Below are 20352 nucleotides of genomic sequence, written 5' to 3' on the forward strand. Positions count from 1 at the left end.
GCAGTCAAGAGTTTCTCCCTCTCGAAACTATCTTCCAGCTGTACTAGCGCTCAGATTTATCCTGGACAGCCCTGCCTGGTATCAGTCTTCCTCCCTGTCTCATACACACACACACACACACACACACACACACGGATAGACACTGACCTCATGTTTGGCTCCGGATTATCTGAGGTGCTTACCCAGTTTTAAGCACTCGTTAACAATTTCACGGTAGCTTTATTTTAAAAATGATATTCACTCCAGGGAGGTGTAGGTGGGTGTTAGACGGATGAAACCAGGGGATTCATTTAGAAAGGAGTCGACGGCACTTCTGCCTCATTATCACCGAACGGCTCGCCTCGACCCCCTCACTGTCAGCTGTGGCTCGGCGATATGGCCTAAATCTTCTATCTGGATTTAGATCGATACTAATACACAGCACTATATAGTATGTTTTTTTTGTAATTCAATAACTAAATGGTCTTTATGAAATAACCACATGGTAAAGCCTGTTTTTGAATACTTGACAAATAGTATTTTCTCATTGTATTAAAACCGTGTGGTACCGCAAAAAGCACCAGGTACTAGTCTAAACTCTTGCTAATGGAAAACCAAAAATAAAAACTTGAGTCAAGTAGAGACCTTATTATGAGTCTAGCAAATATTGCGCAAGGGAGTTGCTAGGCAACAAGAAGGACATGGCCGGGTAGTGATGGGCAGCGCGTTGGATGGGGATAATGTAAGTGAGGAGGTGTGAAACTTCAAGCGGAACGGAAACCCTTTGTTTTTTTGTGTGAAGTGGGAACATTTCGTCCAGAGCTCCTCATGAATCCACGTTCACGTGTAGGGTTCATGCTATAGTGAGGAAATTAAGATTAGTATTAGAATTTACATTAGGAAACCTTTTTTTATGAACCCTACACAGTTGTAGGAAGCCTGTCTGTAGAGCAGCACTTAAATAAGAAGACAGGATTTAAAAGGAGTGATTAGCATAGCAGCCCATGCTACTGTGACATCCTGAGCTGGGTTCATCTGAAAGGATCAGACCTTTCTGCTCGACGCAGGCTTCAGAGTGGAGCCACTGAACCCTGAATATCTACATTTACACGCTAAGCCAACCAGGATGAGCCTCATCAATCCTGAAGGCAGCAGCTCCTCGTACGCTGTACTTTAGCTGGCAAATGACGGCTCAAATGACGTACAGTAAATGCTGAAGCAGGAAAATCGTGCCCTAAATTCGTTTTAAGTCCCCCTCCACTCAAAAAAACATGCGATTCGCCGTCTTCCTGCAGTCAGGAGTTTGGTCTTCACTGTGCAGAATGATGTGTGTGCAGAGAGGTTCACACTCTTCATGCCCCAAAACATCACTCAAACAGTACTCAAACACGCCGTGCCAAATAGTCCATGACATTGACTCTGAATACAGCGCTCTGTTTGAGTGATTGGTGGGTTTTTTTTTGCTTTTCTTGCCGATTTTTGTCATTTTATTTTATTTTGCTTAATTTAACTTAATGCTTTGCCTCAGAAGGGAGGACGTCTTAGAGCAGGGGTGGGCAATTCCGGTCCTGGAGAGCCACTGTCCTGCATGTTTTAGGTTTCTCCCTGCTCCAACACACCTGAGTCTAACAAGGATCAAACCTGTGACAAGCTCCAGCTGCTTGAGAACGAGCAAATCAGTAGAATCAGGTGTGTTGGAGCAGAGAGAAACCTAAAACACGCAGGAGCAGTGGCCCTCTAGGACCGAGATTGCCCGCCCCTGCCTTAGAATATAACAAATGGCATTCAAAGCTTAATTTAAAAAAACTCAATAGAAGCTTTGAATGTAAGAAAGTCATGCAGTGCAGCCCTATTCACCCGGCTCTAACTGTGTGTGCCTGATATAAAAGTATATACTGTATATATACATTTTAACATGCAAACAATTGTGAAAGGGTTTGCCTTCTTGATTAAGGCACACGTAAAGTTGCACACTGACAAAAGATGCAAAAACAATGCATTTATTCCATGCACACGTGGAATAAACTGACTTTTGCTGGCAAAGGTCACTCCGCACTTTCACGCTCCAGATCCTTTGTTCAGTTCTCCCGGCCAGGCGACGCAGAAACTCAACTCCTGAACTCCTGAACTTTATCGTTCGCTGTTGGTCTCAGCAACTTTAGGTAAACAAGAGTAAAAAAAAGAGACATTTTTCTGCTCAGCTCTTCAGAAACTCAATTGAAAACTCATCTACTACTCGCGTGATTCGTTGCACGGAGGGGGAACATATGGTTCAGGTTGAACGCAGACGGAATTAGATGTTCGAAAACATTATTTTCAATCACTCGCAGCTCTGCAGTCACGAGGCGATCTTATCATCTAGGAGGGCAGTTCACATTTCTGTACAGTGTATTTGAGCATATTACCACATGATTTATATCAATATTACCATGGAAAAATGACCTGCGGTTCATGCGTGTCTATATTTCATTGGTATTTGAGTGTTTTGGGAATAAAAGTGCGTTTTGGAGCCAGGAATCTCAGAAGTGGTTGATTTATTAGTATTGATCAACAACTCCCATCCATCCCCCGGCTCTATTTTCTTTCTCTGATGTAAAACAAGAATGAAAATGTATCTTAATCCCACAAAGCACGGACCGAGTGCACAGTTCAGAGCGCGGTGGTGAAACTATCGCAGATGAAAGCCAGATGAAAACATCACTTCGCTCCTGCTGCTCTTCTCAAACTTTCCAGCACTAATCATCCGCCTGATAAAAGGTCAACAGTTGAAGCTCGCCACATAACTGATGAGACTACAGTAAAAAGCCTGTTCCCACTGAGGTTCACGTTAGTCCAAATATCTTCTGCCTCTTTTGGGAAACTCTGCAGACTTTCTCCTGTACGTGATGGAAAAGACACGTCGAGTTTTATGAGATCTCGCCACAATGTTTAGGCTCCCGGACCAACCAGCTGTGCAGCAGCAGAGACACAATCCCTCAGCAGCTCTGTGGGTAGAGCCGAGTGTTTCCCCCTGGATGCCGCCCAGATGGCCACGCGGTTAATAAACATACATCAACGGTTGCAGGAAAATCGCATTAGTGCGTAAGAAAGCACACGAGGATGAGCGAACACAAATGTATGCACCGTGCGCTGCATCAGCACACACAGTCGTTTTTGTAATTGCTTTAGCTCCGGCAGCTCTTCCAGTATTGAGATTACATTTCTGATGAAACAGCCTAAGGATGGTTAAACACTCTTTTCATTAGGTTAGTCCGCAGCCTAATGCTCGCTTAGCAAAGCTTTCACGGCTGGTTTGTTATCATGAATTTTAAAATGACACTTTTACCCAAATTACACGCACACAAAAAACAAAAAACATTTCCTCAGGGGACCTTCGCAGCATCGAGCTTTACAGGAAGTTCTGGTTTTATTTGCCCAGGTTTTGAGATAACAGCCACATCGATGCGTCCAGGATCTGTGTGCCGATTAACCTGGGGAAGCCACACCCCTCATTCTGTCTTTGAGACTTTATTCTACTGAAGAAATAGTCCCTGACAACACGTTTTGACAGTGAGGAGCCGTTGGAATCCTCATCCAAACTATTTCCCCGTTTCCAGATAAATATAATAACGAGAAACATACAAACAAAATCTATGTTTCGATGTGGAAATACGAAGGTTCTGTGGAGTGGTCGTGACGCACTGCAGCCTGTCCATGTTCCATTCATCCTATTGTGGATTAACATAAATGGCGTGCGTTCGCCTTAATAATAATTAATACCAAACAATAACTCACTGAAGTGGTCAAGTTAGGACCCCGTATGTTTATGCATAAAATATGACCAATGTTGTTCGACTGTAGCTGAAGTTATACATTCAAAACAAGTCAGTAGCTCAGTCCAGAGGTCACCGGCTCGAGTCCCTGTGTGGACCATGAATGGAGCGTGGACTATTGGCTGGAGAGGTGCCAGTTCCTCTCCTGGGCACTGCCGAGGTGCTGTTGAGCAAGGAACTGAACCCCCAACTGCTAGGGGCGCTGTTTGTGCATGTGTGTGTATTTCGGGCCTGTGTGTTTGTGTGTGTAACCCCAATAATAATAACAGAGTGAAAGAAATCAAATTTCCCGTTGCGGGATTAATAAAGTAATTCTTCTTCTTCTCCTTCTGGGACAGAAAATTACTTATTTTCCGAATCCCTATTGTAGATCCAGGAAAGATACATCGAAGTAGATTTTCTTTACTTTAAAAAAGCCATTTCTCAGTTCAGTGAGCTCCTCCGTTGTATCGGAGTTGATGCAGAAATCTCAAAAACCTGGAGAAATGAAACCCAAAACGTCTCCATGGCTCGGTGCCACTGGAGGTAAGCGAGAAAAAAGTGTTTCTCCAAAACTGTCAGAAGGCCGGAAGCTTCTGTCATTTGTGTCCGCTGTGTCTCGTGGCGAGGGCGGCTGAGTCTTCGCCGTTTGTTTTGAAGCTTCTCCACCTTGAGAGCAGCTCCGAACCCCAACTGCTCTGCCTGTCCCTCTCCTTTTCTCATCACTGAATGGAAAACTGGCCACTGACCTCCGCGAGCGAAACCGATGCTTTGTTTTGGCTCTCACTTGTCAAGAGTCGCGGTCCAATTTATAACGCCAATTATATTTTCCGTAATTGCTCAGCTCTGCACATCAGGGCTAAATTTACACTGATCCGCAGATTCCTTCTCCCCTCTGGGTTCTGATTGACGGTTCACGTGTGAGGTGATTATTCCTAAACTTGATCTCAGCGCGCCCCTGAATAGATGACTTCGGCCTCGACGCGTGCTTTATTTATTTTGATTCAGTGGAGCGTGAAAACAATATTTTTCATCGTCGCAGCCCTCAAATCACACAACTCTGCAAACGTGTGTGTTATTGATCTGCAGCCGCCCCACCCCCACCGCCGTCCTCCTCTAAGTGAGCGCTTATCTGTGGAGTGACATGTCCCATTCCTCCTCGCCCAGCGCAATCTGCTGTCCTTATCTGCTAGATTGGTTTTAATTTGTCTCCCAAGGCCGGCGAGCACTTTACGGAGAGGAGCAAAAAGGCTTTAAAAGCGTTTAAAACCGTGTCGTTTCCTCTGCTGCGTTTGACTCTAATGCCCCACGCCGCATTATTGATTCTTCTCTAATCTTCTTCTATTCTTCTGAGCTCTTCAGTCCTGAAAACACACCCGTGCTCTCACCTGTAGCTCTTCGACTGTACTCCGTTATTATAGAGTATTCCTGCTCTGTGCACTTGGTTCTTTTCTTTATTTTACCCAAGTCAAATATGCTCTCCTTTTCTCTTTTATCACGGCATAAGACCTTTAACAATGCCGATATTCTGTCTCCTGTCTGTGGCATCGAGCTCCTACGTTCCTGGACATAAATCTTTAAAAACAGGTCGCAAGTATATGTGTCACATCGGGCGTGAGGCGGGGTCCACCCTGGACAGGACGCCAGTCTATCACAGGACTCATAGAGACGAACAGAGACAGACAACCATTCACACCTACGGGTGATTTAGAGTCATCAATGAACCGAACACCTGCACGTCTTTGGACTGTGGGAGGAAACCGGAGAACCCGGAGAAAACCCACGCAGACACGGGGACAACATGCAAACTCCACACAGAAGGGCCCCAGCCGGGATTCAAACCAGTTTGTTTTTAAATCACTTAAAACAGCTGGTCTCTGTAGTTTTTAGCAAACAATAAAACAGGAAGAAATAATGTATTTATTGATTCATTCATTCATCTTCAACCGCTTATCCCGGGGTCGGGGTCACGCGGATTAATCCACAGTAGGTGCTCTAGTGAGACACATTTAGCTAGTCGTCCAATCTGACCCCTTTGTTCATGTCTGATGTAACTGCACTCTAATCAGCATCCCACTTTTATTTTTCCCGTGCAGCCAGAAAAAATCGGCCAGTCCCCGGTCGCCCCAACGTCAGACGGGGACAAGGTGGACCTGGAGGCCTTCAGCGAGTTCACCAAGATCATCACTCCTGCCATCACCCGCGTCGTCGACTTTGCCAAAAAACTGCCCATGTTCTCTGAGGTAAGTGTTTGTTAATGGTGTTGAGGAGCGAAGGAGTCTGACACACACACGCAGAAATATAGCACACAGCAGAAACGGCCGAGACTCCCTCATGCTGCGAGGGTGTGTTGGCTTAGGAACCGCGTGATTAAGGAGGGCAGTTAGTCTCGCAGAATTAACAGTTCTGCTGTTCGAGGAGGACCGCATCGACATGTGGTACAAGAGTCCTGACTAATATCTGCAACTCTGTATGGTGGGAAAAGACAAATGCATGGTGGGAAAGGACAAATGTAGGGTGGGAAAAGACAAATGCATGGTGGAAAAGACAAATGCATGGTGGGAAAGACAAATGTATGGTGGAAAAGACAAATGTTTGGTGGGAAAGGACAAATGCATGGTGGGAAAGACAAATGTATGGTGGAAAAGACAAATGCATGGTGGGAAAGACAAATGTTTGGGGGGAAAAGACAAATGTATGGTAGAAAAGGGTCAAACGGATCTGGCTATTCAATACAAACTATGATAATTCAACTATCTATTCCTGTTCTTCCGCGGGACGTTCTGGTTTCTGCCTTCACCCACAGATGTTACTGACGTTTTTGCTGCCGTCCCCCTCGAACGTTTCTTTTCTTCCAGTTTGGTGCAAGCCGCGTCACACAAACTGCTCCATGAAAGAAACCGAGCTGCCCTCTTCACGCTGGGGATCAATCAGACACTACACTGACTTTGTACTCGCGAGCTGGCAGAGTGGAACCTGTTGTTGTGTTCTCACACATCGCTCCTCTGGGTGATATCAGATCATGTCAGGTCTGCGGCGCATGTGAGACAGGGACTTTTAAATCTTTACGGTTTAATTTAGTACAACACATAGGTGGTGAGCATGCGGATGATTCGCACGTTGCTTTTGCACTCCCGCTGAATGTTTTGACTCAAATTAAAACCAGAATCTCTGCTCCTGTTCCGCCCCGCCTCGATCAGCAACGTGTAATTACGTTTCTTGTCTCTGCTGCTTGTAATGAGACCTTAGATTGGATAATCATCAGGGCTGATGAGTTAGTCTGTGTGTGTGTGTGTGTGTGTGTGTGTGTGTGTGTGTGTGTGTGTGTGTCTGTGTCTCTTTGTTTGTGTCTCTGTGCGTGTGTCTGTGTGTGTGTCTGTGTCTCTGTGTGTGTCTCTGTGTGTCTGTGTGTGTCTGTGTCTCTGTGCGTGTGTGTGTGTCTGTGTCTCTGTGTGTGTGTGTGCGTGTGTGTGCGTGTGTCTCTGTGTGTGTGTGTGTGTCTGTGTCTGTGTCTCTGTGCGTGTGTCTGTGTGAGTGTGTGTCTGTGTGTGTCTGTGTCTCTGTGCGTGTGTGTGTGTCTGTGTCTCTGTGTGTGTGTGTGAGTGTGTGTGCGTGTGTCTCTGTGTGTGTGTGTGTGTCTGTGTCTGTGTCTCTGTGCGTGTGTCTGTGTCTCTGTGTGTGAGTGTGTGTGTGTGTGCGTGTGCGTGTGTCTCTGTCTCTGTGTGTGAGTGCGTGTGTGTGTGTGTGTGTGCATGTTAAAAATTAGAAGAGTAGCTGTGTGAGAGGGAAGTTTTCACTGTAATCCGTAAATCACAGATAGTTTTGGAAGTAGAGGTTGCCACTTTTTTAATTAGCATACTCTAAAGTTGGATTGTTCAGTTATTATTTAAACGTTGCTCTTATGATAAATGCTTCTATTCAAATGAGAGCGTAAACTGCTGCTGCTGCGGGATCTTCTATTCATCCCACAGACGAAGAAACTAAACAGCAGCTGTTTTATTATTCCAGACACCAGAGCCGATAATCAGTCATGTGTAATGTGTGATGTTTTATTCACAATATGATAGATTATATTATTTTAATCTGATGAAAGAGAGGGAGAGGGAGAAGAACCTGTTTATGAGATGTGTTCATGCCGCCGCACTGAATTACCGCTAAGAATGCACGGGAACAGAGGCGGCTTTTTATTGAGCCGCTAAAAATGAAGCGTGCCCTGCAGGTACACATTTACAAGACCAATCAGGACAATTAATGCCAATTAATCCGCTCGGCAGTCAAACGCACTGGAACAAGAGACGAGCTTACGTGGAGGTGACATTTAATTCAGCACAGCAGAGTCTGTAGATTTAATCAAACGGGCTTCAACTCCGAGATTCTAATATCTATGTTAATCAGGGTGTATTAGTCCTAATCTGCGTTCATCAGTGGGGAAACATGTCCGCCTCTATTTCTACCCGTCTTCATGTTTGTGCCCCTACCATCCCTCCCATCCCTCCCTCTCTGTGCCTCCCATCTCTCCCTCTCTCTGCCTTCCATCCCTCCCTCTCTGCGGCTTCCTTCCTTCGTTCCTCCTCGTCTGCTCCCTCCTTCTGTCTCAGGTCATAAAGCTAGACGTCCACCCCGAGTGTAAAAATGACAAACGTTCAACTCACGAACGGATGAGAAAGACAGAAATCCTTTTTGTTTGTTGCATCGTTTCCTCTCTCCACTTGTGCAACGAAGCATGATCTTGTCAGATTGTCCGTCCCATCTGTGTGGACGTGAGATCTCAGGAACCCCTGCAGGGAGTTTCCTTAAATGTTGCAAAAACCTTGGAGATTGTGGAGGTCAATGTTCGCTGTGACCATCTCTGGGCATAACATTCAACACAAAGGTCTAACACATAAAAATATATTCAGTCTGAATTAATGTTTGAAAAAGACGGGTCTGCAATAGCGTTGGACGTTGCTGGTTGCCAGGTTTTTCCCTTGTTGCTCCAGAAACAAGGCATCATTTAGAGTTTTAGAGCGAGCTACTCGATCACACACCGCTCAAAGAGAGACCTCCAGTTGATGACGGGCTAACGTTAAATACTGGAGTAAAATGAATTGATTAGTCCAAATCAGTCGTTCCCCTGTTTGATTCATCACTGATATGGAGCAGGCTGATCGCTCGACTAACTCTGCAACGAACCTGGCAACCCGACAGCTGGAATTATGTTTTGTTGTTGCGACTACGATCTGGAGACACTAGATGGAGGTGTTCTGCTCATTCTCCACGTTTAACCTTTAATCCTGTTAGACCAGGGGTGTCAAAGTGATCCAGTAAAGGGCCGTGTGGCTGCAGGTTTTCATTCCAACCAAGCAAGAACACACCTTACTCGTCTTACTCAATCACCTGAACTGTCTTCATACAGTTGATTTGTTGGACCAGGTGTGTTTTTCATTGGTTGGAATGAAAACCTGCAGCCACACGGCCCTTTACTGGATCAGTTTGACACCCCTGGTCTAACAGGATTAAAGGTTGAACATGGAGAATGAGCAGAACACCTCCATCTAGTTTCTCCAGATCGTAGTCGCAACAACAAAATATAATTCCAGCTGTCGGGTTGCCAGGTTCGTTGCTCTGTGTGTTGAGCGATCAGCCTGCTCCATGTCAGTGATGAATCAAACAGGGGAACGACTCATTTGGACTAATCGATTAATTTTACACCAGTATTTAACGTTAGCCTGTCTTCAACTGGAGTTCTCTCTTTGAGCGGTGTGTGATCGATTAACTCGCTCTAAAACTCTTAATGATGCCTTGTTTCTGGAGCAACAACAGACAAACCTGGCAACCCGCAACGTCCAACGCTACAATGGAAACAGAGCGTGACAGACCCGTCTTTTTTAAACATTAACTCAGACTGAATATATGTTTTATGGAAAAGCCTTATTTCCATTCTGTACCCCTCAAAACGCCTCGTGGGTGTATTATTTTTTAAAGAATAAAGCTTTTAATAAAGTCTCTACATATTCCACCTTTAAATAATGAAGTGTCGACACTTTATATCCCAAAGGTCAGAGCTTAACTTCACTGTGACGTCATAATTATTCAGCGACACTAATATTAAAACGGTGGCGTTTGTGCAGACCTGGAGGAAAATACACTTAATACCTTTTTATTAAATCCCTCATTGACTACATATATTATGCACGTCTGCTCTCTTCTCTTCTGTACTCTACACTTTTTTCACTTCTGTCTTTCTTTCAATCCACGACTGTGTCCCTAACTTTGAAATCAAATAAAAAAACAGTTACTATATTATGTGTTATTGTAGGAAATACCCGAACGTCCTCTCTGTAATGAGCATTATGGTTCTACGGCCTCCGTCTGCTAAAACGTCCCCAGTAATCCAAGTATCAACTGATCAGGAGTAACGCTGCATCCATCCCTTTCCCCACCAGCTGCCGTGTGAAGACCAGATCATCCTGTTGAAAGGCTGCTGCATGGAGATCATGTCGCTGCGAGCCGCCATGCGCTACGACCCGGAGAGCGAGACGCTGACGCTGAGCGGGGAGATGGCGGTGAAGCGCGAGCAGCTGAAGAACGGCGGGCTGGGCGTGGTGTCGGACGCCATCTTCGATCTGGGCAAGAGCCTGGCGCAGTTCAACCTGGACGACACCGAGGTGGCGCTGTTGCAGGCCGTGCTGCTCATGAGCTCAGGTGGGTTGTTCACTTCAGAACTTTCTATTTGTGAAAAACTCAAAGCTGCACAACTGCGCCTCTACATCGGCAGTCTGGGCGTCTGAGCTAAAATGTAATGTAAATGTAAATTTCCAGTCTTTCTGTGTCTTCGGAGACACAATTCCATGGCGGTCCATAATCATTACCCGCTGCTTTACACCGCATATATCGTAGCCTATTGTGAATCAGAATGTAATTATGGGCCGAAGATTAAAGTCCACATACATATTCAGTGTGGAAACTTCATCTTAAATGTGATTAAAAAGACTCCGCTCTTAAAGTGTTCACTGTAGAAACTCTAATATGAGACTTTTGGGGGTTACAGACAGACAGACTGGCAGACAGACAGGCAGACAGGAAGACAGACTGACAGGCAGACTGACTGACAGACGGGCAGGCAGGCAGACAGTCAGACAGACAGATAGATGAACAGACAGGTAGGCAGACAGACAGGCAGGCAGACAGACAGTCGGACGGACAGACAGACTGACTGACTGACTGGCAGACAGACAGACAGTCAGACAGACAGATAGATGAACAGACAGGTAGGCAGACAGACAGGCAGGCAGACAGACAGACTGACTGGCAGACAGTCAGACAGACTGACTGGCAGACAGACAGATAGACGGACGGACAGACAGACAGACAGAAAGACAGGCAGTCAGACATACGGACATATAGGGCTGCTCGATTATGTCAAAACCATAATCACCATTATTTAACTTTATTTCTTGAACTTCAAATACCATTAAACTGAAAAAGTGAATAAAATACATATATATTATAACACATAAAATTACAATATATACATAATAATATTGTATACAATATATAAAACCATACATTTAAATCAATACAATATAAATACATTATATACAAATTATATCCTTCTCATCTGTTAATGAATGAGGTGCAATCACACGCTGTCTCTCCCGTCCCCAGATCGCTCTGGCCTCACCTGCATGGAGAAGATCGAGAAGTGCCAGGAGACCTACCTGCTGGCGTTTGAGCACTACATCAACTACCGCAAGCACAACATTCCTCACTTCTGGCCGAAGCTCCTGATGAAGGTGACCGACCTGCGGATGATCGGGGCGTGCCACGCCAGCCGCTTCCTTCACATGAAGGTGGAGTGTCCCAACGAACTCTTCCCCCCGCTCTTCCTGGAGGTCTTCGAGGACCAGGAGGTGTGAACACAAACAAAAACAGTTGCCGCCAACGCAAAGGGAAGAGGAAGTCCGGGGGGCAAACTGGGAGATGGGAAGGGCCATCGTTTTTTTCTAGAGGGGAAGGACGGAGGGAGAGTCCTCTCGGCAGGAGTCCGCACTTCTCTGACATCGCGTTCACGGCATATGGTTTAAAACAAAACTGAGAACCAACAGCAACAGAAACAACACACCAGCAAACAGGAGAGTCAAGCAAACCGAGGATTTTTTTTGTTCTTCTCAACACCCTCTCCTCCGCCTCTTTCTCCTCCTCTTACTTACCCCTGTTTTAAAACTCCGTGTGGGGGCCCTTCTGTCTGAGCACGATGTCTTATCTAGTAAGAGTTGTAGCCATTTGCCAAGACACAGACAAACACGCACACACAAACACACACACGCAGACACACAGAGACACACACACAGCCACAGCCTGTTCCACCTCAGTTCTTCAGAGCAGCGATCTTCGCAGGGGTCCGTTCCCCCCTCTCTGGTTTTATTTTTCTCTTTAAGCAGAGTTACACACCTTTTTTTTGCAGCCCGTGCTTCCGGCTTCCAACGCTGGCCAGCACCTCGCAGTATTATTTCTGAAGAAGTGTTAAAAAACGCAGCAATTCAGAAAACGTGGACATTATATTACTATCGCTCACGGCCAACGCAGGCACGCGCAATCAGCAACAGCCACTGCGCGTGGAAAAAAATTTCAGCAGATGCTTTAAGCGTTACTTAACTTAGTCGTTTAGCAATTCCTCAACTCAATCTGAGCCGTTACAGCTGTTTGTTGTTTTTGTTTTGTTTTTTTCGTTTCTTCTTCGATCCCAGTGACACCGGTGCTATATTTATATAAGGCTACTCCAGTTTTATGAAATTGTGTTGTCTACCTGAAAACAAAAATGTGCAGAACGTGGCTCCATATCTACCTTCAGTTTTGTCATTGGACCGGCTCCTGTGACACATACACACACACACACACACACACACACACACGAACGAGCAGACTTGCCTTGTCATTGCCCGTGCTGCTTGTGCCAGCAGCCTACCGTCATATTCATGATAATTAAGCCCTTCTCTCTCCGAGGAGTTACCACATTGAAAGAAAGAAGGACGAGGGAGGGTGACACTTGGAAGGGGAGAGAGGGGGGAGGAGCAGAGATAGAAGAAACCAGATTTAATAGCTGGACTGCAGAGTCAGAGCCAGGGTCAGAAGTAAATCTCTCACACGAAGCCTCCAAGGAGGTTTTTCAATAGCAGCAGCCAGCAGCGAGACAGCAAAGCTCATCTTACACACACACACACACACACACACACACACACATACACACTTTCTCTCTCTGTCTTTCTCTCACACACACACACACAAACATGATAACGCACATCACCTCAGAGAAACGTGAATGCCTCATTTTACTGTATGCACTGCACAGCGGTGTCGATATATACAGCCCTAACCTGCAGGGTTTGTACAGAGTCCTCTCCTCACGGACTCAGCTCAGTGTGGCCCCTCCAGGCTTCCATACACATTTGCCTTTTTTTAACCATGGGCATCACTGAGAGCAAGCAAAACGCCAAGAAGGCTACCATTTACCTCAAAGTGGATACACCCCCAGGCTGGGGCAGCAGTACTGCCCCTGTGGTGTCAGGCACTACCTCACCTCTGTGGACACGGGGCAGCTGCCCACAGCCTACACACAGACATACACCATTCAAGTTGGCGCACATGTAGGTTAACACATAAACGTGCAGAGTTATTACACTTTTAGTCATGGAAAGACAAAAACACTTAGACACACACACACCCTATGTGCTATCACTTGGTTGAAATGAAATACCATTGAAGACAGGAGGGCCAGCCATCCCCCCCCGGAAGGTTTTACCGACTCCAGAGAGTGGTACCCATCGCATTCAGGTTATCTCTTTTTGTTATACGGGACCAAGTGTCGTCTTTTGAAATCTGGATTTACCTGTTTCTGTCAGAACAGAAACCGAGCCACAGGAGCGACGGAGGACAGTGTAGATGTGCAGCCCGAGCTAACGCCCGCTTACGCGAGTAGCGAGAGGATAGATGACAGAGATGATCTGAAACCCCCCCCTCCGTGGCCACACCCGATGAATTAGCATGCAGAGAAAAGGGGCTGTTTCCTTCTGCATCATGGCGATCTTCCACAGTACACTTATGATTGCTGCCGTCGGATCTTGATGAATATTTTCATGGAGCTTTCTCTCACGCGTGGACGGTGCATTAGACGTAAAAAAAGAAAAAGAAAAGGTAGAATGTTCTCAACGGAAACGAAGCTTCTCAGAAGCTCTTTAAGTCCAGTGCACTTGACCAATGCTCACCACTATACCGGTAATATCTCACGGCAAACATCCATGGCAGACATCATAGTGTGCTAGCCAAACGACCATTCAAGAATGTTGATATGATCATAAAAGCCCTCTCTGTTCATTCCAATTCTGGGGCCAAGGCGAGATCTAACTGGGTTTACCACTCTTATGGGAAGAGAACGAGAGAAAAAGAGAGACTATAGAGAATCTATTTTATCTTGAATGCCACGCAGTAGTTCATACTGGGCACTTGTACAGGATGGGTCATCTGCAGCCCTCAGAAGTTCATGCAGCAGTGTAACGTGTGGCAGGGATCCTGGGCTGATCGTCACAGATGGCCACGCCTCACTGTTTCCATGTGTGGAGCAATCGCCGGGAGGAGAGAGGAACTGGAACGCCACCTCTTGGGCACAATGATGGAGTCTTGTGTGACTCCAGGAAGAACCCCCTTCATCACCACTTTCAGAGATCCATCACCTGCCCTGCCTTACCCCTACTCTAACCTGGAGCCTAGCTCAGACTACATTGCACCCCACCACCATTATAAGAGCCCCCACCCAGCCAGGCTGGTGGGAGTTTATGCACTTCTGCAGCGGCCCTCACTTCAGCCCCTTACTCATCGAAGTTTAACCAACACCCCTTGTTGGATTACGCATTAGTTGACCCCCCCAAAACTCACCTTGGCAGGGGGATACTAATCTGGGGTGCGTTCTGGTGGCTCTGTGTAACAGAGGCCGGCAGCCGCAGTGGGCTCAGTCCCAAACCTGACCCGTGGTCAGTATTAGACCAACAGCACATGACCCTCACCCCTTAACCAACCCAACCAGGGGCGGAGAGAGAGAGATCCCTGCGTGTGAGGGGCTGTGTAGCACTTATTCATTCTCCCTGTAGTACTCATTTTCCCGTCATCCTTCCTACAGAGTCAGCTCAGTGACATCATCTTCTCTCCCCTCCTCTTCCCTGAGCACCGTAGCTATCATACCCATGCCCCCCCCACCCCCCCACCCCCTAGTTTGGCCCAAAATCATTGACACCAAACAGGATCCAGGCCGCTCCCTTGTGAGACAAGGCTGGCCATAACTGCCCTTTTTTTTAGAGTGGCGCCACCGAATGAATGTGATCGGCAGAAAGCAGCAGCGATGGGAACGTCAGAGACTTGAGCGTGAGATTGTGAGAGAGGAAGAAGACAGCGTGGGACAGGAAACGACAACAATAAAGCTGAGGAGCCTCAACCCTCACTGCCATCATTGACACGGCCGCGAGAGAGGGCGACGAAGCCAGTTGTAGAGACGATGTTAAACACTCGGGAGGAAGGGGAGATGGCAGCGTAGGAATGTGCGCGTTCTCCCCTTCAGCTCCCACCACAACAACAACAACAACAACCGCATGTGAGCCCCTGCTCCCATGCCAGCTGACAACCCCAAAATGTCCCCACCGCCCACCTCCCCACCCCCGTCCCCCCTCAGCTCCCTCCAAAAGGATAACCCTCCAACTTTTTCCTGCGGTGAGGATCCAAAAGAGAGATCCCTCGTTCCAGGGATGCAGGTTTGGAGTCGTCTTTGTAAAAGAACTGAAAAAAAAAGAACCTGTTGATGTCCTTTGTTTCTCGTGAGCTGACTGGGTACGTGTGTGTGCGACAGTAGGGGTTATAATGCTGCTTTACCGTCTGAGTTAGATTAAGAGAAGAAAAAAAAAAAAGATATATGAAATGATTATAAATCCACAAAACAAAAATGAGAAAAAGACTCCTGAACAAAAATTATTGGAGATTTCTTCTTTTCTTTTTTTTCATTTTATCATTGTTTTCTTATTTTTCTGTTGGTTTTTGTTTTTTTTGGACGCTTAAAAAACTGCTCTGTTGTGTAAAAAAAGGAAAAAAAAAACAGCTGTAGTCACTTTTTGACCATGCGTGCAGTGTAACATAGAAACTATTTCACTTTTGTTTTTGTTTTTGTTTTCCACATCTTTTCTTTCGTGTCGATAAGCCAACTGATCTGTCCGTCTGTGTGTCTGTCCAGTCGTCCGTCCCCTTTTATCAGGAGGAATTTACAACCAACGAGAGAAAACAACAACAGGAATTTCTTTTTTTTTTATATTTTGTTTCTCTTTTTTTTAATGAAATACAACTTTGGAGAGAAAAAAAAACACACAAACAGGAAAAAAAACAATGCAACAGAAACTGAAAATACGACAAAAAAACAAAAAATACACAAAAAAAACAAACAAACAATCTTGTCATACCTCACACAACACAAAACTCAAAGGAACTTGGGAGGAGTCATATTCTGCAGGCACATGTGAAAGTTCAGAGATGCATATATAGATTTAAAAAAAAACAAATGTATATGTTAAGATAATATGTGCTTGTGTGTACGCATCGGTAGAGGTTACAAAAGGACTCTTCCCTCAAGCTTTCGTGCTCTGTCTTATTCGGTTGTGAGACGCTAAGGGGTCATCTGCTAACGTGAGCACTTCTCCAACTCAAAGGCACAGTCTGTAGACAGTAAACTCAAAAATGTGAATGGCCCAGAGACTGAGGGATTACGACTTTTGTAATGGCTGAGAGTTTTATGGTATTGAATGTAGCTGACAGGAGGGGGGGGGGCTGGACCTGAGCCCGGCACCCACGACCCAACTTCCACACACCAGCAGCAAAGATAGTGGTGTCACATAGACGTTACAAACAAACAACAAAACAGAGAATATACTGTATATTGCCCGTCTGCAAGGTGCAATACTATGTTATGTATTTTTGTATGTTTTCTGTTTTGATTTTTTTTATTTCCGTTTCATTTTTGTTTTTGGCCATGACCAAGGATGTAAATACAAAAGCATACGACACTCGAGATTTATTGCAACAAGAGTCAATTCAACCTCTCCCTCCCGCTCTCATGTAAGACAGAAAGGAAAAGAAAAGCAAAGTAATGTGTAATGCTTCATACGTGTGTATGTGTGCACTCTCTCACACGTGCATGCCGATCCATATTCAGAAGTGCCCCGTGACATTAATCATGACCCCCTGTGCCTCCTGTTGTTTGCAAAGAGATAGATTTGTACCCCTCATTCTCACGACATTGACACTCGACACATGGATGCCTATTGCTTTGTGTGTGTGTTCACCTATGGAATCAGATTCCTCAAACTAACGATGCGAGTGTGTCCCTGCAGTCACAGTGGCCCGAGGTTAGGACGGGCGGTGAGGGAGGGGGGGAGGGTTTGGACGGGTGAAGCGGGAGGTGGGAGAGGGAGACTTGAACAGAACACGAGCAGGTTGTTATTTGACGTGGATGTCGGCTAACGTGGCTGCAACACACTCGCATCGAAGTTGGAAAAAGCCAAAATGCATTTCCCCATTTTTCCGCCAACCCCCGTCGCCTCTCGGAGCCAGCCTGAAGATCCAGCGAGCTCACTTTGCAACAGAGACTAGTAGAGGCCCCATTCACATTGTCATTGTACGTGTCTTGGATCCAGATGATGAATTCAAGACATTAAATTACACTAAGCCCAATATAAATGTCTCTGTAGGCGAGATCCTGCACTGTGCTAAATGTATACCTTTAGGGGTACAACGGCCCGTCACTGGGGCAGCACCCTCTAAGACACAGCTGTTGTTTCACTGACAAAGGGGCATGGCACAGAAATTCTGTACCCGGTGCATAGGCATACTCTATGGACACTTCCCCACATGCATGGTTACATGAAGGTCCCTTTTTCCCACCAGTCCCTTGCCCTTGACATTGGCTTGGGAACACACACAAACACATATATGTATGTTTTTGGCCCGTAGTTACTCTGGGGTCCTAAGAAGTACATTAGTGCAGACACTGCCCTGGGGACAGACATGAAAACTCTTTTTTTCTTTGTTTTTCACGGGCTACATGCAAATCAGAGTCAGCTCAACTCCGGTCAAATGAGTGGTGGTAATGAACCTGAAGCTGTTGGGTAACTCACAAAAACACCAGAAGCTCTCCTCCACATATAACTTACTGACATAGTTCGACTTTGGAGGAGTACATTTACACCTTCTACCTGAGAAGTCAGATTTCCAATCCATCTTGAACGCCCCTTACATGCATTTCTATTTGGGGTTTTTTACGCCCAACAGCTACGCAGACTGCCGAGACACTTGAAACAAAGTGTAAATGGACTCTCAGACTGTAATGACAGTTTGAGCCGAGAACCATATTTGGTTTTCAGCTCTGACTGGTTAAAGCTGAAAGTCATTTTTGGTCCGTGACGATTCATAAACTGCATTTTCCAGACCACAACAAGCAAAGTAATGGTTTCCAGGCTGGCTCCACAGGGGCCTCCCAACCCCATCCCTACATAGATATTATGTTCCCGGTTTATTCTCACATGTTGACACATTGGACAAGGGTGGAGATTGTCTGTGATGTTTTTTGGTTTCATGGTTGTGTTTGGTCCCCCCCTATGCCAAATGTAGAGTTTGTGAAGACATGCAAGTAGCAAGATGTCTATGCAATTTCCCTTCTGCTCCCTCCGAAAAAGACAAGCTCAGTGTACCAACAACAAGCCTCGTCTTGCTTATGAAATCAAATTTGGCCTGGCTTGAACTCCAGAGGTTCTTTACATGACCTAAAGGCCCTCTCTACTTCGTGTAGGCGAAGGGTCAGGACTGCCTGGTCGAGCTGGCCGGTCCTCAGGGGTCGGCAACTCTTCGAGGTAGTCCAGGCCTCAGAGAGCGAGTAGGAGGAGTACTGGGGATGTTGTGGAGAATAAGGATTCTACGAGATGTGCTGTTTTTTTGTAAACTGCTCAGAAAGTGGTGTGTGTGTGCGCATGTATATGTGTGTTGTCGGGAAGTACGGGGACGTCTCCTCGACGCGATGCTCTCATTGATCGGTGGGCTCGCCTCAAATTCCAAGACTTAGAAAAAAAGCCCCTTAATTCAGTCCCCCCCTGCAGTATGTAAGTGAAGCTTTAATATTTCCCCTCTGTGACCAATTAATGTAACCCTAGAGTATTCTGGGTGGCTGATGTCCACCGGTGGGGTGAATGTAGCATCGGCAGGTTAACTTAAGCGATGACCTGCTGAGGTGTGAGGAAGAGGATTTGACGTTTGCAATCACAAATCTTTAAAAAACAAATAAAAATCAACTTCACCCCACTGGAGCGAACATCACCCCACAGGCTGACCCCCAGTTGAACTGAAGCACTTAATGAAAATGCACTTTGAACGGCCCCAAACCAACCCACCCACCCACGGCGTGTGGACGAATCTTCAGAAGTAATAATTGTGGCAAAAAATTGAAACGTTTAAATTGCACCTAAGCCAAATGCCTTTTGCACCATTTAATGTGTTGAAATTAGTTGAACTCCGAAAATAAACGTTAAGCCTTTAAGGCAAAAGCACTTAATGACTAATTATAAAGTTTACCATTATTTTTTGATGAAGTGCAATAAGCGAGCGAGTGGATCTTTTAGCGTATTTTATTTTTTTTATATACATTTGTGAGAAAATAGTAATCTTTTTAAAATGCGCCCACCCGATGAGAGCATCAGCTTAGACCCACTCCACACACACACACACGCACAGAAACACAAAAACACACACACACACACACACACACACACAAACACACACTCAACACACACACACACACACACACACACACACAGACCACTTTTTGTGACTGGGTAAAGGAAGCTATTGAAGGATTCTCTCAGGTAAAAGAACATTTTCTAATAAATGATGATGAACCTTAGATGAAAAACCATTGTTTTTTTCTCATCCTTTTTTATTTTTTTGTCTTCTCAATTCACACTCAGCGGTGTAATCGTTTTTCCCCCTCGTTTGGTGTTTGGTCCGATCCAAGTGTGTCACATTGAAAAGGCGTAGACATCCAGGTTTCAAGAATTTGGATCCAAACCACAAAGAGTCATGCCCTCACTGCTTTCTTACCCCTGAAAGAAAACATACGTCTTCGTGTGTGGAGGTGGGAGAGTGTTGTGTCTGTTTTTGTTTGTTTGGGAGTGTTTTGGGAGTTTGGTGCTGGTTTGGAGCTCAAGTGTAGTGTGTGAAGCCCATTCATGCCAGGAAGAAAAAGAAAAGTTAAGTCAATTTTATTGATGTTTATTAGCGAACTGGATACAGCGTTTGTGTCGGAGCCCCGTTCGTTCCTATGAAAGCTGATCAGTGCCGCATTAAGCCAAAAAAAGCTCAACTGCCGCTTCTAGAAATACCCCGATCTTCAGCACTGCTGCCGTATAGTGCGACCCGTAGAGCAGGCGCGCTTAAGATAGGCTAGATCCGGTTTAATTCAATTCAATTTTATCTTATTTATAGTGCCAAATCATAACAAAAGTTATCTCAGGACACTTTAGAGAGT

At 45.7% G+C, this 20352-nt stretch overlaps 1 protein-coding gene across 2 annotated transcripts in view; it reads left to right on the forward strand.

The window, feature by feature from the left end:
• Window positions 1–17171, forward strand: part of LOC310960911 (thyroid hormone receptor alpha-B) — a 163670-nt gene extending 146499 nt beyond the window's left edge. For both annotated transcript variants that reach the window (XM_083932763.1, XM_083932764.1), the window contains 3 exons: window positions 5867–6013; window positions 10196–10454; window positions 11418–17171. In XM_083932763.1, coding sequence (XP_083788889.1) covers window positions 5867–6013; window positions 10196–10454; window positions 11418–11668 — 657 coding nt within the window. In that variant the 3' untranslated portion in view covers window positions 11669–17171. The remainder of the gene's footprint in view (window positions 1–5866; window positions 6014–10195; window positions 10455–11417) is intronic.
• The last annotated feature ends 3181 nt before the right edge of the window (window positions 17172–20352 follow it).

This window comes from Echiichthys vipera, assembly GCF_963691815.1.
Source record: "Echiichthys vipera genome assembly, chromosome: 18".
NCBI classification, from domain to species: Eukaryota; Metazoa; Chordata; class Actinopteri; order Perciformes; family Trachinidae; genus Echiichthys; species Echiichthys vipera.